Raw genomic sequence first — 20,642 nt, 5'->3', positions numbered from 1 at the left:
GTTAAATTTCAACATCAGCCCCTAAATGCCAAAAATCAAAGTAAACAAAATTCAATGTTTTTTTACTCACCTAAATAAAACCAATTACTTAGGCCAATAAAGAGTTGTAATATCATTGAAGGAGCCAAGGTACCTACTTCAGTTTTGTATTCTTGCTATCAAGGTTGCTCAGAAATCAGGCCCTGAAATTCAAGGATCTTTCCATACAGGAAAAGCTTGCTTGCCCAATTTTAAGGGATTAAATCTTGATATGTGAAGTCAATACCTGCAGGTATCAGTTTTCTCAGATGGGCCATAAGTTTGATACCACACTGCCTTTTCTAACATGAAATACCTTATGAAATCTACAGAGGTACGTTTCACCAACTTACCTATTCTTTACCACCTCTAGGATCATGGTTGAAACACAAGATTTATGAGGGACTAGATTCTGAAGAAATTTTGAGCCTTGTAGGAGCTGAAGATCCTTAAAGCTTTTCACAACCAAAGTCTTTAAGAAGTCAAACACCTAATATAATTAAAGAAATAAGAAAATGAAGCAAAATCATAAATAATACTTTTGTATCTTAACCCCATAACTGTTTCTACTTATTTTCATTCAGTCATATTATTATTAAAATTGTTTCACTAGATGAGTAAGGTACAAAAATGATGACTTTCAGTGATAACTTAAAAGGAATGAAAACAGGCCTTCCTTAAGGGAGAAAAGTGCTAAATAGATACATATGAATATTACCTACAACCAGGAAACATACATGAGGAAACAGGGCAAAGGTTTTATATTTTCATCCTTGCAACTAACCTATTCTCATTAATTACTTTCAAGTCAAGCAGGCACAAATTCTTGAAAAGTTATAACATAATTAAACTATTGGTCAATATCCAGCTAAATTTCTCATTTTTGCCACTCGGGTTGTATGATGTGTCCACTCGTATTCCCATGTCACCACCTGGCTTATCACACAACAGCAAATGTAGGTATAAACCAAGTACCCGATGAAATTTTCCATGAGTCCCCAGGGAACAGCATGGGGCTACATGGCTTACAGAAGAACTATTGTTTAAGAAAGGATAACAACAAAAAACAGGCTCTTGTACTCCTTACCTATTACAGAAGGAACCAAAAAGCCACTATTAAATACCTGTTCCTCAAATCTTTGTATTCTTGTTAAAGACAGCAGGAGGGCAATGCTGAAGGGACATAAGTTCTTACTAGGATCTCCTTGCTGTCCTGCCTAGAAAAGATAAACCAGAAGAGTCATTATTTACATCTTAAAAGATAACACAGTCTACTTAAAAACAGGCCCTTGAATGGATTGGAGAACTAAATATGAGATAAAACTTTTAGAATAGAACATAGGGATTTGCTAGAATAAAAAAATTAGAAAAAAAAAAAAATCCATGCAATGCAAACTGAACCCTATTGTAAATGATGGACTATATAGTTAATAGCACAATTAGAAAAATGTGTTTTCATCAATTGTAACAAATGTTCCACACCAATGCAAGGTGTTAATAATAGGATGGTAAATGGGAATCATGTATTTTATGCATGCTTGTTCTGTAACACACAACTTCTCTACAAAAAAACAACACATTCACAGCAGAAAATCTTCAAGACCTTGTATTAGGCAAAGATTTCTTAGCTACAAAATCAAAAGCACACTTCATAAAGGAAAAAAATTGATAAATTGGAGTTCACGAAAAGTCAAAACTTTTTTGTTGGTAGTAATATAAAATGGTGCAGCTACTTTGGGAAATGATCCCCATAAGCATTGCATAAGAGTTCTGATTTCTCCACATCCTTGCCAACACTTGTTGTTGTCCTTTTTTATTCCTATTAGAGCCTTCCTGGTGGGTGTGGTGAATTTTATGGTGTATGAGGTAAATCTCAACTTAAAAAACAAGAAGTGGATCATGAGGTTTACATAAGCCCAATGGAAGAACAAGCTGATTCCAGCCACTGAGAACAGGAGACCACCCCTGAAAAATGGGCAAAAGATTTGAACAGACGTTTCATAAAAGAAGATATTCTAATAGCTAATAAGCACATGAAAAGATGCTCATTATAATCAGTCATTAAGGGAACGCAAATTAAAACCTCAATGAAATACCACTTCACACCCATTAGAATGGGTAGTATTATAAAGACAGACAATAACATATGTTGGCCAAATGTGGAGAAACAGGAACCCTGAATCATAGCTGGTAGGAATGTAAAATGATATGGCCACTTTGGAAAACAGTTAGGCAGTTTCTTAAAAATTTAAACATAAATTTAGCATACAACCCAGCAAATTCACTCCTCGCTTTCTATCCAAGAGAAATGAGAACATATGTCCACACAAAGACATCCATGTGAATGTTCACAGAATCATTATTCATGACAGCCAGAAAGTGAAAACACAAATATCCATCAACAGAACAGTTAAACAAAACTGACATATCTACACAATAAAAGACTACTCTGCAATAAAAAGGAATGAAGCCATCATATTCAATGACACTATACATACAACACGGATGAACCTCTCAAAAACATCAAAAGACCATATATTGCACAATTTCATTTATAATGAAATGTCTAGAAAAGGTAAATCTATAGAGACAGAAAGTAGATTAGTGGTTGCTTGGTCCTGGGGGTGGGAATGGGAATTAAGATCCATGGAGATCTAACAGAAAGACAAAAATATTCTAAAACTGGACCATGGTGATAACAGTCACAGCTAGGTTGCACAACTAGGTAAACTTATGAAAAAAATATTGAATTGTACACCTGAAATCATGAGTTTAATGATATGTAAATTATACCTCAATAAAGTTAAAAATAGGTCTTTGCGGCCTAGAAGAAATGACACCAGAGTAACAAAAAATATTAAGAAATTAATATAAAACCAAAAACAGATTATACAGAAAACCAATTAACAAAAACAAAATAGGACAGTGGCTCAAAAAATCCAAAGCTGGTTGTTTGAAAAGACTAATAGTTACTATGAATCTAAGGAAAAAGAGGAGTGAATAGATATGAAGACAAAAGAGCTGTAAAGTAAAATGTAGCTTATGAGGGGTGACAATGGGATTGGGAAAGCCATAAGGACCAAACTCCACTTTGTCTAGTTTATGGATGGATGAGTAGAAAAATAGGGGAAGGAAACAAACAGACAAAGGTACCCAGTGTTCTTTTTTACTTCAACTGCTCTTTTTCACTCTAATTATTATTCTTGTTATTTTTGTGTGTGTGCTAATGAAGGTGTCAGGGATTGATTTAGGTGATGAATGTACAACTATGTAATGGTACTGTGAACAATCGAAAGTATGATTTGTTTTGTATGACTGCATGGTATGTGAATATATCTCAGTAAAATGAAGATAAAAAAAAAAAAAAAAAAAAAAAAAGAGCTATAAAGTATATAAAGCCTAGCTCCCAGATCATGGTCTTTAAATAACCTTCCCCACAAAAGAGACCCAGGGCTCTTTGGAGAAATGGCTGAAATCAAGATGGGGCAAGGAAAATAAAAGAGTGAGCCTTGGATAGTTTGTGCCACAAAAGTGCTCACAGTAATGGTGACAAGTCAAAAGGGCACTTAGGCCATTTTGAAGGATCTAACTGGCCGAATTTGGGTCACTCTGAAAATCAAAACAAATAATGACAGTAATGAATAATATGTACTTGAATTTTAAAAGGCCCATGGGAGCATAACGATATTAAAAAAAAAAATAAGAGTATTAACGATTTGCAATGGATAGAGGTTGTCTAAGGGTACACTAACTGATGAACAGAAGGGTGAACTGTGGTGTATGCATATAACAGAATATTGAGCGGCTACAAGAAGGAATGAAGCTGTGTGACACACAACTAGGTGAATGGATCTTGAGTACAGCATTTTGAGTGAAGCACGCCAGAAACGAGAGGACAAACATTATAATGCCTCACTAATATGGACTAATGATAATGTGTAAACTCTGAGAACTGAATTGTAGGGCACAGCTTACCAGAGAAATACTTATTGTAATGGTCCCTAGATTGTAAGCTCTTACAGCAGTCACATCTATTCCTGAGTTGTAAAGGTTATCTCTAAATCCTGAGATGCTGAGCTCCTTGTGTACAACCTGGTTGATCTCTGGAACTATGGGTATCTGTGTTACATGGGAGACTTGAAGCTAGAGTGTGGCAGCTTGAATGTCAGTAGTACCCCATACAGCAACTGTTGAAAGGGCTGAAAAAAGTTTAGACTTTAATTAGAGATATGAACGAAGCGGATATGGTTAGGACTAAGGCAAATCAGGCCCAAGGGTAAAGGACGATACCGACTGGGTATTAAAACTATAGCTTTTGTGCAAGACCAAGGGAGATTTTTATTTGGTGCAGGATCTATATTTTCTGTAGCACACTAGATAATTTAACCTGTATGATCAATTTGTTTCAACACCATAGGTGCATGGAGTGGTGAGTGGGAAGTGGGATTTGGTGAGTTTGTACAGGCTGGGGTGAAATCCTGATACATCCCAGAGTGATATGGGCAGAGAGTACAAGTGCAGTTGCGGGGCCCCCTGAGGATCTGGGGAGACATGCAGAAATGTTGGACCTCCCCACCTGGGTTATTGCTGATTTTAATGCAAACATTGAGGACTGCCAATTTAGTGGGCCAAGCCCTCGATCTGGGGGATCTCCCTTGGGAAGCCAGTTGTTGCAAGGGAGAGGCTAAGCCTACTTATAATTGTGCCCAGGAGTCCCCCCCAGAGAGCCTCTTTGTTGTTCAGATGTGGCCCCCTCTCTCTCCAAGCCCACTTGTCAAGTGAACTCACTACCCACCCCCTTACGTGGGACATGATACCCAGGGGTGTAAATTCCACTGGCAATGCAGAAATCGACTCCTGGGGATAAGCCTGGACCCAGTGCTGTGGGATGGAGATCTTCTTGACCAAAAGGCGGAAGACAGATGAAACAAAATAAGATTCCAGTGGCTGAGAGATTTCAAATGGAGAGGTCACTCTGGAGGGTATTCTTAAGCACTATATAGGTATCACCTTTTAGTTTTTAGTACGTTGGAATGACTAGAGGGAAATACCTGAAGCTGTTGAACTGCAACCCACTGATCTTGATTCTCAAAGATGATTATGTAACTTTGCAGCTTACACAGTATGACTATGTGACTGGGAAACCTTATGGCTCGCACTCCCTTTATCCAGTGTACGGACAGATGAGTGCAAAAATGGGGATAAAGATTAGATGAAGAATGGGGCGGATGGAGGGGATGGAAAGATCTAGGTGTTCTTTTTTGCTTTCATTTTTATTTTGGAGTAAGGAAAAGGTTCAGAAATTGATTCTGGTGATGAATGCACAAATGTATGATGGTGCTATGAATAATCGATTATACACCATGGATGACTGGTGTATGAATAGATCTCAATAAAACTGTATTAAAAAAAAGTAAATGAACAATGGGTGGGGTGGGGATGGAGATGTTTTGGATATTCTTTTTATTTTTATTTTATTTTTTTGGAGTAATGAAAATGTTCAAAGATTGATTGTGGCGATGAACACACAACTGTATGAGGATACTGTGAACAACTGGCTGTACATTTTGAATGATTGTATGTTATGTGAATATATCTCAATAAATTGCATTAAAAAAATAGAGGGAGAGCACTTTTTTCAGAAGAATGGCAGCTAATAAAGGTAGAAGCAATGATTGGATTAACAAATTCTAATTTAAATCTACCATTTTGCAACTCCCAATGTGTGAAAAGTTGCTGAAGAAATGGATATTTGCATTGTACCGGTTTGTATATATTATGTCCCCCATGTTCTCTGATGCAATCTTGTAGGGGCAGACATATTAGTGGAGATTAAGTTGGAACGTTTGGATTAGGTTGTTTCCATGGAAATGCACCCCATCCAACTGTGGATGATAACACTGACGGGATAATTTCCATGGAGATGTGGCCCTGCGCATTCAGCATGGGCCTTGATTAGTTCATGGAGCACTATATAAGCTCAGACAGACGGAGCAAGGTTGCTACAGCCAAGAGGGACACTTTGAAAAATGCACAGGGGCTGAGAGAGGAACTGTAGTTTACAGAGACATTTTGGAGACGGCCTTTGAAAGCAGACTTTTGCTCTGGAGAAGCTAAGAGAGGACAAATGCCCCAAGAGCAACTGAAAGTGACATTTTGGAGAGAAGCTGAAGCCTAGAGAGGAATGCCCTGGGAGAAAGCCATTTTGAAACCAGAACTCTGGAGCAGATGCCAGCCATGTGCCTTCCCAACTAACAGAGCTTTTCCGGACACCCCTGGCCATCCTCTAGTGAAGGTACCCTTTGTTGATGGACACCTTATGGCCTTAAGACTGTAACTTTATAACCAAATAAACCCCCTTTATAAAAGCTGATCCATTTCTGGTGTTTTGCATTCTGGTAGCATTAACAAACTAGAACAAGCATGATTTCAAATTAGAATCCCATGGATTACTTTCCAGTTACATAGGGAAATGTATCTTTACAAATGAAGAAAACTGATGGTCATTATCTTAACCCAATGATTTAGCATCCCCAGTAGCATCCCCAATAGCATCTGATATTATGTGCCTCCTGATCTAATGTGATGGAACAGGAGTTGGCAAACAACAGCCTACAGGCCAAATCCTGTTTATGTACACAGCCCATGAGCTAGGACTGCTTTTACATTTTTAAGTGGTTGGGAAAAAAAATTAAAAAAATAATATTTTGTGACATGCAAAAATTATATACAACTCAAATTTCATTATTTATAAACATTTTATTGGAACATAACACTCATTCATTTATGTATTCTCTACAGCTGCTTTCTTGCCACATAGATATGAATGGTTAAGATTGAAACTATATGACCTGCAAAGCCTAAAATATTTAGTATCTAGCCTTTCACAGAAAGTCTGCTAGCCTCTGCAGTGCACAATATCACTTTGAAATATTCTTACCAAAAATGTTTAACTTGAATCTAACTATGAGGAAATAATCAGATAAATCCAAGGTTGTAGGACATTCCATGATACACATGGGCCAGACTCTTGACAAAACTTTAATTAAAAAAAAATTCAGGAGGGCGAGGCAAGATGGCAGACTGGTGAGCTGTAAGTTTTAGTTACTCCTCCAGGAAAGTAGGTAAAAAGCCAGGAACTGCGTGGACTGGACACCACAGAGCAATCTGTCTTTGGGCATACTTCATACAACACTCATGAAAACGTGGAACTGCTGAGATCAGCGAAATCTGTAAGTTTTTGCGGCCAGGGGACCCGCGCCCCTCCCTGCCAGGCTCAGTCCCGGGGGAGGAGGGGCTGTCAGCTCCGGGAAGGAGAAGGGAGAACTGCAGTGGCTGCTCTTATCGGAAACTCATTCTACTGATTCAAACTCCAACCATAGATAGACTGAGACCAGACACCAGAGACTCTGAGAGCAGCCAGCCCAGCAGAGAGGAGACAGGCATAGAAAAAAAACAACTCAAAAAACTCCAAAATAAAAGCAGAGGATTTTTGGAGTTCTGGTGAACACAGAAAGGGGAAGGGCGGAGCTCAGGCCTTGAGGCGCATATGCAAATCCCGAAGCAAAGCTGATCTCTCTGCCCTGTGGACCTTTCCTTAATGGCCCTGGTTGCTTTTTCTATTAGCATTTCAATAACCCATTAGATCTCTGAGGAGGGTTGTTTTTTTTTGGTTTTTTTTTGTTTTTTTTTTTTTTAAATCCTTTTTTCTTTTTCTAAAACAATTACTCTAAGAAGCCCAATACAGAAAGCTTCAAAGAATTGCTATTTGGGCACGTCAAGTCAAGAGCAGAACTAAGAGAGCTCTGAGACAAAAGGCAATAATCCAGTGGCTGAGAAAATTCACTAAACAACACAACTTCCCAAGAAAAGGGGGGTGTCCGCTCACAGCCACCATCCTGGTGGACAGGAAACACTCCTGCCCATCGCCAGCCCCATAGCCCAGAGCTGCCCCAGACAACCCAGTGTGACGGAAGTGCTTCAAATAACAGGCACACACCACAAAACTGGGCGTGGACATTAGCCTTCCCTGCAACCTCAGCTGAATGTCCCAGAGCTGGGAAGGTGGAGCAGTGTGAATTAACAAAGCCCCATTCAGCCATCATTTGAGCAGACTGGGAGCCTCCCTACACAGCCCAGCAGCCCAGAACTGCCCTGGGGGGACGGCACTCACCTGTGACATAGCACAGTCATCCCTCAACAGAGGACCCGGGGTGCACAGCCTGGAAGAGGGGCCCACTTGCAAGTCTCAGGAGCCATACGCCAATACCAAAGACTTGTGGGTCAGTGGCAGAGACAAACTGTGGCAGGACTGAACTGAAGGATTAGACTATTGCAGCAGCTTTAAAACTCTAGGATCATCAGGGAGATTTGATTGTTGGGGCCACCCCCCCTCCCCGACTGCCCAGAAACACGCCCCACATACAGGGCAGGCAACACCAACTACACACGCAAACTTGGTACACCAATTTGGCCCCACAAGACTCACTCCCCCACTCACCAAAAAGGCTAAGCAGGGGAGAACTGGCTTGTGGAGAACAGGTGGCTCGTGGACGCCACCTGCTGGTTAGTTAGAGAAAGTGTACTCCACGAAGCTGTAAATCTGATAAATTAGAGATAAGGATTTCAATAGGTCTACAAACCCTAAAAGAACCCTATCAAGTTCAGCAAATGCCACGAGGCCAAAAACAACAGAAAATTATAAAGCATATGAAAAAACCAGACGATATGGATAACCCAAGCCCAAGCACCCAAATCAAAAGACCAGAAGAGTCACAGCACCTAGAGCAGCTACTCAAAGAACTAAAGATGAACAATGAGACCATAGTACGGGATATGAAGGAAATCAAGAAGACCCTAGAAGAGCATAAAGAAGACATTGCAAGACTAAATAAAAAAATGGATGATCTTATGGAAATTAAAGAAACTGTTGACCAAATTAAAAAGATTCTGGACACTCATAGTACAAGAGTAGAGGAAGTTGAACAACGAATCAGTGACCTGGAAGATGACAGAATGGAAAATGAAAGCATAAAAGAAAGAATGGGGAAAAAAATTGAAAAACTCGAAATGGACCCCAGGGATATGATAGATAATATGAAACGTCCGAATATAAGACTCATTGGTGTCCCAGAAGGGGAAGAAAAGGGTAAAGGTCTAGGAAGAGTATTCAAAGAAATTGTTGGGGAAAACTTCCCAAATCTTCTAAACAACATAAATACACAAATCATAAATGCTCAGCGAACTCCAAATAGAATAAATCCAAAATAACCCACTCCGAGACATATACTGATCACACTGTCAAACATAGAAGAGAAGGAGCAAGTTCTGAAAGCAGCAAGAGAAAAGCAATTCACCACATACAAAGGAAACAGCATAAGACTAAGTAGTGACTACTCAGCAGCCACCATGGAGGCAAGAAGGCAGTGGCACGATATATTTAAAATTCTGAGTGAGAGGAATTTCCAGCCAAGAATACTTTATCCAGCAAAGCTCTCCTTCAAATTTGAGGGAGAGCTTAAATTTTTCACAGACAAAGAAATGCTGAGAGAATTTGCTAACAAGAGACCTGCCCTACTGGAGATACTAAAGGGAGCCCTGCAGACAGAGAAACAAAGACAGGACAGAGAGACTTGGAGAAAGGTTCAGTACTAAAGAGATTCGGTATGGGTACAATAAAGGATATTAAGAGAGAGAGGGAAAAATATGACAAACATAAACCAAAGCATAAGATGGCTGATTCAAGAAATGCCTTCACGGTTACAACGTTGAATGTAAATGGATTAAACTCCCCAATTAAAAGATATAGATTCGCAGAATGGATCAAAAAAAATGAACCATCAATATGTTGCATACAAGAGACTCATCTTAGACACAGGGACACAAAGAAACTGAAAGTGAAAGGATGGAAAAAAATATTTCATGCAAGCTACAGCCAAAAGAAAGCAGGTTTAGCAATATTAATCTCAGATAAAATAGACTTCAAATGCAGGGATGTTTTGAGAGACAAAGAAGGCCACTACATACTAATAAAAGGGGCAATTTAGCAAGAAGAAATAACAATCGTAAATGTCTATGCACCCAATCAAGGTGCCACAAAATACATGAGAGAACACTGGCAAAACTAAAGGAAGCAATTGATGTTTCCACAATAATTGTGGGAGACTTCAACACATCACTCTCTCCTATAGATAGATCAACCAGACAGAAGACGAATAAGGAAATTGAAAACCTAAACAATCTGATAAATGAATTAGATTTAACAGACATATACAGGACATTACATCCCAAATCACCAGGATACACATACTTTTCTAGTGCTCACGGAACTTTCTCCAGAATAGATCATATGCTGGGACATAAAACAAGCCTCAGTAAATTTAAAAAGATTGAAATTATTCAAAGCACATTCTCTGACCACAATGGAATACAATTAGAAGTCAACAACCATCAGAAACTTGGAAAATTCACAAATACCTGGAGGTTAAACAACACACTCCTAAACAATCAGTGGGTTAAAGAAGAAATAGCAAGAGAAATTGCTAAATATATAGAGACGAATGAAAATGAGAACACAACATACCAAAACCTATGGGATGCAGCAAAAGCAGTGCTAAGGGGGAAATTTATAGCACTAAACGCATATATTAAAAAGGAAGAAAGAGCCAAAATCAAAGAACTAATGGATCAACTGAAGAAGCTAGAAAATGAACAGCAAACCAATCCTAAACCAAGTACAAGAAAAGAAATAACAAGGATTAAAGCAGAAATAAATGACATAGAGAACAAAAAAACAATAGAGAGGACAAATATCACCAAAAGTTGGTTCTTTGAGAAGATCAACAAGATTGACAAGCCCCTAGCTAGACTGACAAAATCAAAAAGAGAGAAGACCCATATAAACAAAATAATGAATGAAAAAGGTGACATAACTGCAGATCCTGAAGAAATTAAAAAAACTATAAGAGGATATTATGAACAACTGTATGGCAACAAACTGGATAATGTAGAAGAAATGGACAATTTCCTGGAAACATATGAACAACCTAGACTGACCAGAGAAGAAATAGAAGACCTCAACCAACCCATCACAAGCAAAGAGATCCAATCAGTCATCAAAAATCTTCCCACAAATAAATGCCCAGGGCCAGATGGCTTCACAGGGGAATTCTACCAAACTTTCCAGAAAGAACTGACACCAATCTTACTCAAACTCTTTCAAAACATTGAAAAAAATGGAACACTACCTAACTCATTTTATGAAGCTAACATCAATCTAATACCAAAACCAGGCAAAGATGCTACAAAAAAGGAAAACTACCGGCCAATCTCCCTAATGAATATAGATGCAAAAATCCTCAACAAAATACTTGCAAATCGAATCCAAAGACACATTAAAAAAATCATACACCATGACCAATTGGGTTCATTCCAGGCATGCAAGGATGGTTCAACATAAGAAAAACAATCAATGTATTACAACACATTAAAAACTCGAAAGGGAAAAATCAATTGATCATCTCAATAGATGCTGAAAAAGCATTTGACAAAATCCAACATCCCTTTTTGATAAAAACACTTCAAAAGGTAGGAATTGAAGGAAACTTCCTCAACATGATAAAGAGCATATATGAAAAACCCACAGCCAGCATAGTACTCAATGGTGAGAGACTGAAAGCCTTCCCTCTAAGATCAGGAACAAGACAAGGATGCCCGCTGTCACCACTGTTATTCAACATTGTGCTGGAAGTGCTAGCCAGGGCAATCCGGCAAGACAAAGAAATAAAAGGCATCCAAATTGGAAAAGAAGAAGTAAAACTGTCATTGTTTGCAGATGATATGATCTTATATCTAGAAAACCCTGAGAAATCGACGATACACCTACTAGAGCTAATAAACAAATTTAGCAAAGTAGCGGGATACAAGATTAATGCACATAAGTCAGTAATGTTTCTATATGCTAGAAATGAACAAACTGAAGAGATACTCAAGAAAAAGATACCATTTTCAATAGCAACTAAAAAAATCAAGTACCTAGGAATCAACTTAACCAAAGATGTAAAAGACCTATACAAAGAAAACTACATAACTCTACTAAAAGAAATAGAAGGGGACCTTAAAAGATGGAAAAATATTCCATGTTCATGGATAGGAAGGCTAAATGTCATTAAGATGTCAATTCTACCCAAACTCATCTACAGATTCAATGCAATCCCAATCAAAATTCCAACAACCTACTTTGCAGACTTGGAAAAGCTAGTTATCAAATTTATTTGGAAAGGGAAGATGCCTCGAATTGCTAAAGACACTCTAAAAAAGAAAAACGAAGTGGGAGGACTTATACTCCCTGACTTTGAAGCTTATTATAAAGCCACAGTTGCCAAAACAGCATGGTACTGGCACAAAGATAGACATATAGATCAATGGAATCGAATTGAGAATTCAGAGATAGACCCTCAGATCTATGGCTGACTGATCTTTGATAAGGCCCCCAAAGTCACCGAACTGAGCCATAATGGTCTTTTCAACAAATGGGGCTGGGAGAGTTGGATATCCATATCCAAAAGAATGAAAGAGGACCCCTACCTCACCCCCTACACAAAAATTAACTCAAAATGGACCAAAGATCTCAATATAAAAGAAAGTACCATAAAACTCCTAGAAGATAATGTAGGAAAACATCTTCAAGACCTTGTATTAGGAGGCCACTTCCTAGACTTTACACCCAAAGCACAAGCAACAAAAGAGAAAATAGATAAATGGGAACTCCTCAAGCTTAGAAGTTTCTGCACCTCAAAGGAATTTCTCAAAAAGGTAAAGAGGCAGCCAACTCAATGGGAAAAAATTTTTGGAAACCATGTATCTGACAAAAGACTGATATCTTGCATATACAAAGAAATCCTACAACTCAATGACAATAGTACAGACAGCCCAATTATAAAATGGGCAAAAGATATGAAAAGACAGTTCTCTGAAGAGGAAATACAAATGGCCAAGAAACACATGAAAAAATGTTCAGCTTCACTAGCTATTAGAGAGATGCAAATTAAGACCACAATGAGATACCATCTAACACCGGTTAGAATGGCTGCCATTAAACAAACAGGAAACTACAAATGCTGGAGGGGATGTGGAGAAACTGGGACTCTTATTCATTGTTGTTGGGACTGTATAATGGTTCAGCCACTCTGGAAGTCAGTCTGGCGGTTCCTTAGAAAACTAGATATAGAGCTACCATTCGATCCAGCGATTGCACTTCTCGGTATATACCCGGAAGATCGGAAAGCAGTGACACGAACAGATATCTGCACGCCAATGTTCATAGCAGCATTATTCACAATTGCCAAGAGATGGAAACAACCCAAATGTCCTTCAACAGATGAGTGGATAAAGAAAATGTGGTATATACACACGATGGAATACTACGCGGCAGTAAGAAGGAACGATCTGGTGAAACATATGACAACATGGATGAACCTTGAAGACATAATGCTGAGCGAAATAAGCCAGGCACAAAAAGAGAAATATTATATGCTACCACTAATGTGAACTTTGAAAAATGTAAAACAAATGGTTTATAATGTAGAATGTAGGGGAACTAGCAGTAGAGAGCAATTAAGGAAGGGGGAACAATAATCCAAGAAGAACAGATAAGCTATTTAACGTTCTGGGGATGCCCAGAAATGACTATGGTCTGTTAATTTCTGATGGATGTAGTAGGAACAAGTTCACTGAAATGTTGCTATATTATGTAACTTTCTTGGGGTAAAGTAGGAACATGTTGGAAGTTAAGCAGTTATCTTAGGTTAGTTGTCTTTTTCTTACTCCCTTGTTATGGTCTCTTTGAAATGTTCTTTTATTGTATGTTTGTTTTCTTTTTAACTTTTTTTTTCATACAGTTGATTTGAAAAAAGAAGGGAAAGTTAAAAAAAAAAAAAAAGAAAGAAAGAAAAAAGACAAACAAGGAAAAAAAAAAAAAGATGTAGTGCCCCCTTGAGGAGCCTGTGGAGAATGCAGGGGTATTCGCCTACCCCACCTCCATGGTTGCTAACATGACCACAGACATAGAGGACTGGTGGTTTGATGGGTTGAGCCCTCTACCGTAGGTTTTACCCTTGGGAAGACGGTTGCTGCAAAGGAGAGGCTAGGCCTCCCTGTATTTGTGTCTAAGAGTCTCCTCCTGAATGCCTCTTTGTTGCTCAGATGTGGCCCTCTCTCTCTGGCTAAGCCAACTTGAAAGGTGAAATCACTGCCCTCCCCCCTACGTGGGATCAGACACCCAGGGAAGTGAATCTCCCTGGCAACGTGGAATATGACTCCCGGGGAGGAATGTAGACCCGGCATCGTGGGATGGAGAACATCTTCTTGACCAAAAGGGGGATGTGAAAGGAAATGAAATAAGCTTCAGTGGCAGAGAGATTCCAAAACGAGCCGAGAGATCACTCTGGTGGGCACTCTTACGCACACTTTAGACAACCTTTTTTAGGTTCTAAAGAATTGGGGTAGCTGGTGGTGGATACCTGAAACTATTAAACTACAACCCAGAACCCATGAATCTCGAAGACAGTTGTATAAAAATGTAGCTTATGAGGGGTGACAATGGGATTGGGAAAGCCATAAGGACCAAACTCCACTTTGTCTAGTTTATGGATGGATGTGTAGAAAAGTAGGGGAAGGAAACAAACAGACAAAGGTACCCAGTGTTCTTTTTTACTTCAATTGCTCTTTTTCACTCTAATTATTATTCTTGTTATTTTTGTGTGTGTGCTAATGAAGGTGTCAGGGATTGATTTAGGTGATGAATGTACAACTATGTAATGGTACTGTAAACAATCGAAAGTACAATTTGTTTTGTATGACTGCGTGGTATGTGAATATATCTCAATAAAATGAAGATTTAAAAAAAAAAAAATACACTTAAAAGATGTTAAAGAGATATACAAACAAATGCAATGCATGAAGCCTGATTAGATTCTGGACCAGCAGTGAGGGTGGGGGAGCTATAAAAGACACAAATTTTGGCAAGAACTGGACTATAACTAGAAGACATTATGGAACTGTTGCTAATTTTCCTAGGTAATATGTCTGTATTTGTAAGAGATGCATGTTAAAGTATTCAGGAGTTGAAGTGTCATGATTTCTGCAATTAACTTTTAAATGGTTTAGGAAAAAAAGAGTGAAAGAAAGTGAGATAAAGCAAATGTGACAAAGTGTTAATTGAATCAAGGTGAAGGGTATATTCTGTTCATTGTGCTAATGTTTAAACTTTTCTGTGGATTAAAAATGTCAAAATAAAAAGTTGGGGGAAAAATATGTCCTTTATCTATACACTTTTCTTCAAAAGAGTTCAAAATACTTCTGATATTTATTTTACTACTTCACAAATATCCAATGAAGAATGATTAGTTTCATAAAACCCCAGGATACACTACTAAAAACAGGCAACATCTCCAATTCATAAACGGAAAAACAGAGGTCAAGATTAAAGGTTACACAAAAGAGTGATCAAGTTAAGGTTAGACTTTGAGTTTCCTGCTGGATATTCCTTGGCTTTTTGTCTTTTCTTTTTTTAAATACTAGAACATTTAAGGTAAGGTTTTTAAATGGAGCTTGCTGGCTTGTTTAAGGGTATGGTGACACCACGTATTTTCCACTTTAAAAATAAAAAAGGAGATCTTTTACAGTCAGGACCATTCTACAATATTTGGCTCTTGTCATTAACTGGCATTAAAAGAGGCTTGAGTTCAAACATTCCCTTTCCATAAAGAGATCTTGGATCATCTTAAGAGTCTGGTGTACCTTTAAAAGTTTCAGGAGTTCTCTGCCTAGGTCCCAGTCCAATTTGATGGCAAAAACAATGTGTAGAATAATGGTGCCTTCCACATGACGAAGTTCACTGGATGACACGGTAACAAGATCCAACAGCCTAAAACATACAACAGAAAGATATGAGCTATAGTTAGCACAAACGACAATAAAAAAGGTGCTCAGATGAGTAAGTGGATCAAGTCAAGCTGAATTCATACAACCACTGAAGGCAGGCAATAAATATATGTTCTACTACCCAATTCTCTGTTCCCTTTACCAACAAAACTTTTTGAAGAATTGCCTATTGCCATTTCCACTTTTTTACCTCCCATTCTCTTCTCAGTGCAATCCAATTCAATCAGGTTCCTGTCTTCTCCCTTGCCACTAAAACTGTTCTTGCAAGAATCACAAATGACCTTTAGGCTGCCAAAACCAACAGTCAAGTCCCAGCTTACTTAACATCTCAGCAGATTCAACACAGTTGATCACTTCTTTCTTAAAATACTTTCTTCTCTTAGCTTCCAGGGCTCTGTCATTGGCCTCTTCTCAATTCTTTTGCACATTTTAAAATATTGGAATGCCTCTGAGCTAGGTCCTAGGCTCCTTTCTCTGCTCTGCTCTTCTCTCCACAATCTCCCCAAGTGACCCCATCCAGTTGCATGGCTTTAAGTCCTTTCTACTTCTGAACTCTCCCTACAATTCCAGGCTGCCTGCTCACCTCTTTATGGGATGCTAATATCTATCTCAAAATTAACATGGTCAAAATGAGTCTATTATTTCACCAAAAACCTGCTGCTTTCTCAGTCTTTCCTAACCCAGTATACAGGACCAATTTCTTAAATGCTCAAGACAAATATAGGAGTTATTCTAGATTAGGGCAGTAGGGTGCACTAGGGTTAAAAATGGACTCTGAGGCCAAAATGCATGGACTCAAATTCTAGCTCCACAATTTTCTGGCTATATAACCTTGGGAAATTTCCTAACTTCTCTATGCCTTGGTTTTATCTTTCATAAAATAAATGCAGAACAGGTTGTTGTGAGGTTTAAAGTGCTTAGAACAGTGCCTGGCATAGAGTAAGCACTCTACAAATGTTTGCTCTTTTAAAAAAATTCCTGATTCATCTTTTGCTTTTACTATCCACTCACCTCTACCATGTCCAGTCTATCAGCAAGTCCTATTGTTTCTATCTCTAAACGATATTCTAAATCTACCCATTCTTCTCCACCTTCACTACTGCCACCCTCATCTAAACAAACATCACTTCTTATTTGGATTATTACAAAATCCTCGTACTAGTCTCCCACTCCTACTTTTTCTCCCTTTCCTTACAGTGTATTTGCCATACAGTAGGCAAAGTAACTTTTAAACACAAGTCAGACTTCACTACTTTGTTTAAAGACTGCTGTTAGCTTTTCTTCTCACTGTTTATAAAATCCAAACTCTCTAATATCTTAAAGTCCTACAAGATCTGATCCTACCAACCTGTTTTTGTCTTAGATTACTAACCCTTCTCCTACTAAAATCCAGCTATGTGGGCCTTTCTTTTCTTTGTTTCTTTCTCTTTTTTTTCAGTAAATAAACTTTATTTTTAGAGCAGTTTTAGGTTTACAGAAAAATTGCACAGAATGTACAGAGTTCCCATATAACCTGCCCCTGCCTTGCCCCGTGCACAAAGAAGTTAACCCTATTATTTACATATTGCATTCATCATGATCTTTTTTCTTTTTATTAGACATGCCATGATTGTGTCCTGCCTTTGTACTAACAGTTCCTCCAACCTGGAACGTTATTCCCCCTGAACTACTTATTGTGGTTCTTGCTTATCATACAGGTCTCAGTTAAAATAGCATCTTCTCAGAGAGGTTTTCCCTGATCATTCAATCTAAAGTAGCTATGATGTCACTATCATCCATTTGAATTATCTGCATAGCACTTCTCATTTTAGTATTTTTCTTGTTATTTATTTTCTTTCTAATCTCTTCTCACTAAAGTTTAAGAACCATGAGAGCAGATCTTAAACTCATCACTATAGTCTCAAAGTCAAACAGCTTATGGCAGAGTACACACTTAGTAAACAGCTTTTAAACTTCTGTTTACCGGACAGTTAATGGTATTCTTCTGGAAAGTACAAATAAAAGAGTGAAAGGATTGCATTATTCTTTTAACTTCATCACTGAGTAGTTAGGAGAGGATTAGGGAAGTTCTATGCTGAGGTGAAGGTAGAGAAAGGGAAGATAACAATGAAGTAACCAAAATACACAATTAGAAGATGAAATTGTAAAAATGATTTTTATTTCTATATTACTCACTCATCACCACTCTGTTCTTCAGAGTGCTGCTTATCTAGCTCATTGAAGAAGGCTATGATTCCTTCCAAAACCTTTTTTCTGCTTCCCTGAAAAAATACCAAATAGGTAAGGTCTCCCCATAAAGGGCAAGAAAACCATGTTGCATTTAAAGTACTTCCAGCTTACAGGATTCTCAAGTACGAATTTAAATAGATAGATTTACAACAACCTAGAGTCACACTAAGAATGGATAGAATCCTTTCATGTTGAAACTGTGTTCGAAATACCTCTTACTTCAAGGGGCCTCTACCTTTTCTGAGATCTTTATTCGTTTTACTACTCCAAACAAAAAATGGTAGTACAAGTGATAATGGTATGTTCTCCTTGGTGACAAGCATGACCTTTTTACTAGATCTAATCATCATAAATGAAACGAAAGCATCCATGCCCTGGTGTGTTAACCAAAAGTATAAATAATCTGAATGACCATAACCAATCATTCCACTGGAATTAAGGAGAAACAATTTTTTATTTTTACCTTTGAGGAGAGAACCAAAAGCTGGTAGACTAAAGGTGGTATTTCTTGAAGATTCATCTTGGAGAACATTCTCAACACTTTTTCCATCACAAATTCCACTTCCTCTGCAGTCAGAGGGACATCCCTGTGGATCAAAGATTCTAAAGACTATAGCCAGAGCCTAATTGTCTTGTTTTTGGAAATTCAATTCAGGCCTTCACAATGGTTAAAATTCCAATAGAATTGTTTAAAGAAAAAAATAATTGGGGAGTTAGGAATAAAGGAGATACAAGAATATTGTAACTATCCATTTTGATTTTACTCTAGTGACCCTTCAAAGGCACAATAACCTTACCTAAGCAAAGTGATCATGGGAAAAATTCATAAAATTATACAGGAAATTAATAATTAAAGTCCAAAAGTGGAAAAAAAGCCTGTAAGAGAAAACAAAGGTAGTAATACTCTTACTCAGGGGAAAATGGTATTTGAGCCTGATATGTTTCAATATCTAGTAGGTAAGTTTACAAAGCAGGACATGTAAAGAGAAAAGGGAATGATGATGCTTACTTGAATATGGAGGTGAGTTGAATTATATATTGCTGGTCCCATCTGGTTAAAGAAAATGATGAAGATATGAAATTTTATTTCATTTTAATTTATTTATACATTGCTTTATAAAATAAGTAAGGAAACAAAAAATTAGGGGCATTTCAAATTTTATTTGGCATTGCCAGGAAACAAAATTAAAGAAGTGCAATTTAAAACAACAAAATCAAAAAAAATAAAAAAAAAAATAGCAGTTTTACCCATCAGACTGGCAAAATCAAGAAGTCTGATGATATCCAATGCTGGTGAAATTGTGGCAAAACAAATGCTCTTCACACACTTTTGTTGTATGGAGTACACACCAAGTTAAATTGGCAATATTTATCAACTTAAAAAATGCACATATTTACAGACCCACTCAACCTACTATTAGAAATATACCCCATGCACTTGCTTGTAAGAGGTCACAGATATATAAGGATGTTCACAGCAACACTTTTTTAATAGCAAAAAATGAGAAAACAACCAAAGAATGTAACGATTGGACATTGCCCAAATAATATAACAGAATACTACGGAAACATTAAAAAGAATAATGTAGAATTGTATATGCTGACAAAAACATACTAAAATTTAGATATACTAAATTTTAAAAATTTATTGAATAAACTCTTTTGTATAATTAAAAACAAACAAATAAATACATAAATATACATGTGATGATACATGCCTAAATTTATTGATGGAAGGAATCTTAAAAAATTTTTTAAAAATTTAAAAAACGCTCAGGCTCTCCCAACCAAAATATAAAAGATGCAGCAGCAAGGTGACTTACCTAATCTGAGAAGTTAAGGACCTTGGCATGCCAAATAATGCTTAGAGGACTAAATTGCTTTGTTAACATGGAGAGTCAAGTAAATAGAAACTGCACAACTTAGAACAGAGAATGGAGTAAATCACCTCTTTCTCAAAAATTTACAGACTAATAAACAGTTTTATAATGGTACATCATAAACAAAAAAATCAGACTGAAAACTTCAGAAATAGAAATTCCTAAAATAAATAATAGTTCTTTTTTCGGTCATTTGAGGTCCTGGGAAAGTTCTATCCATTGATAAGAAACACTCACCTGCCAGAACAGAGGGTGTTAACCAACTGCTTCTTACATTCTTCCCCACTCAGTTCATCTAGAAATGCAAAGTACACTAAGAAATAAATGTGACTAAGTGAATAAAGAGCCACTAAAATTGGAAGAAAATTACCTTTTCCATAAGCCAGATTTTCCTTTTTGGTAGCAAGGGCAGTGAGAATGATGGGTAATAACTCCAAAGATTTTCCGTTTACTAGGCTGCCCTCTCTGATAGCATCAACAAACTCATTGGCTAACTCAATCAGTAATGGTCCTGGAAAATTATGAGCCTAAAAGTTCATGGGATAAAGAAAATGTTAAGCAGAGATCCAGATG

At 37.6% G+C, this 20,642-nt stretch overlaps 1 protein-coding gene across 1 annotated transcript in view; it reads right to left on the bottom strand.

Moving 5' to 3' along the window:
• Positions 1-20,642, bottom strand: part of FANCI (FA complementation group I) — a 132,514-nt gene that overhangs the window by 75,727 nt on the left and 36,145 nt on the right. The window contains 8 exon segments of the mRNA XM_037833024.1: positions 372-508; positions 1,143-1,235; positions 15,817-15,943; positions 18,136-18,221; positions 18,653-18,776; positions 19,199-19,240; positions 20,307-20,364; positions 20,440-20,596. Coding sequence (XP_037688952.1) covers positions 372-508; positions 1,143-1,235; positions 15,817-15,943; positions 18,136-18,221; positions 18,653-18,776; positions 19,199-19,240; positions 20,307-20,364; positions 20,440-20,596 — 824 coding nt within the window.

The sequence above is a fragment of the Choloepus didactylus genome, chromosome 4, assembly GCF_015220235.1.
Source record: "Choloepus didactylus isolate mChoDid1 chromosome 4, mChoDid1.pri, whole genome shotgun sequence".
In the NCBI taxonomy this organism is placed as follows: domain Eukaryota; kingdom Metazoa; phylum Chordata; class Mammalia; order Pilosa; family Megalonychidae; genus Choloepus; species Choloepus didactylus.
Note: the sequence above shows the minus strand (reverse complement) of the source record. Positions and strands in the feature narration are given on the sequence as shown.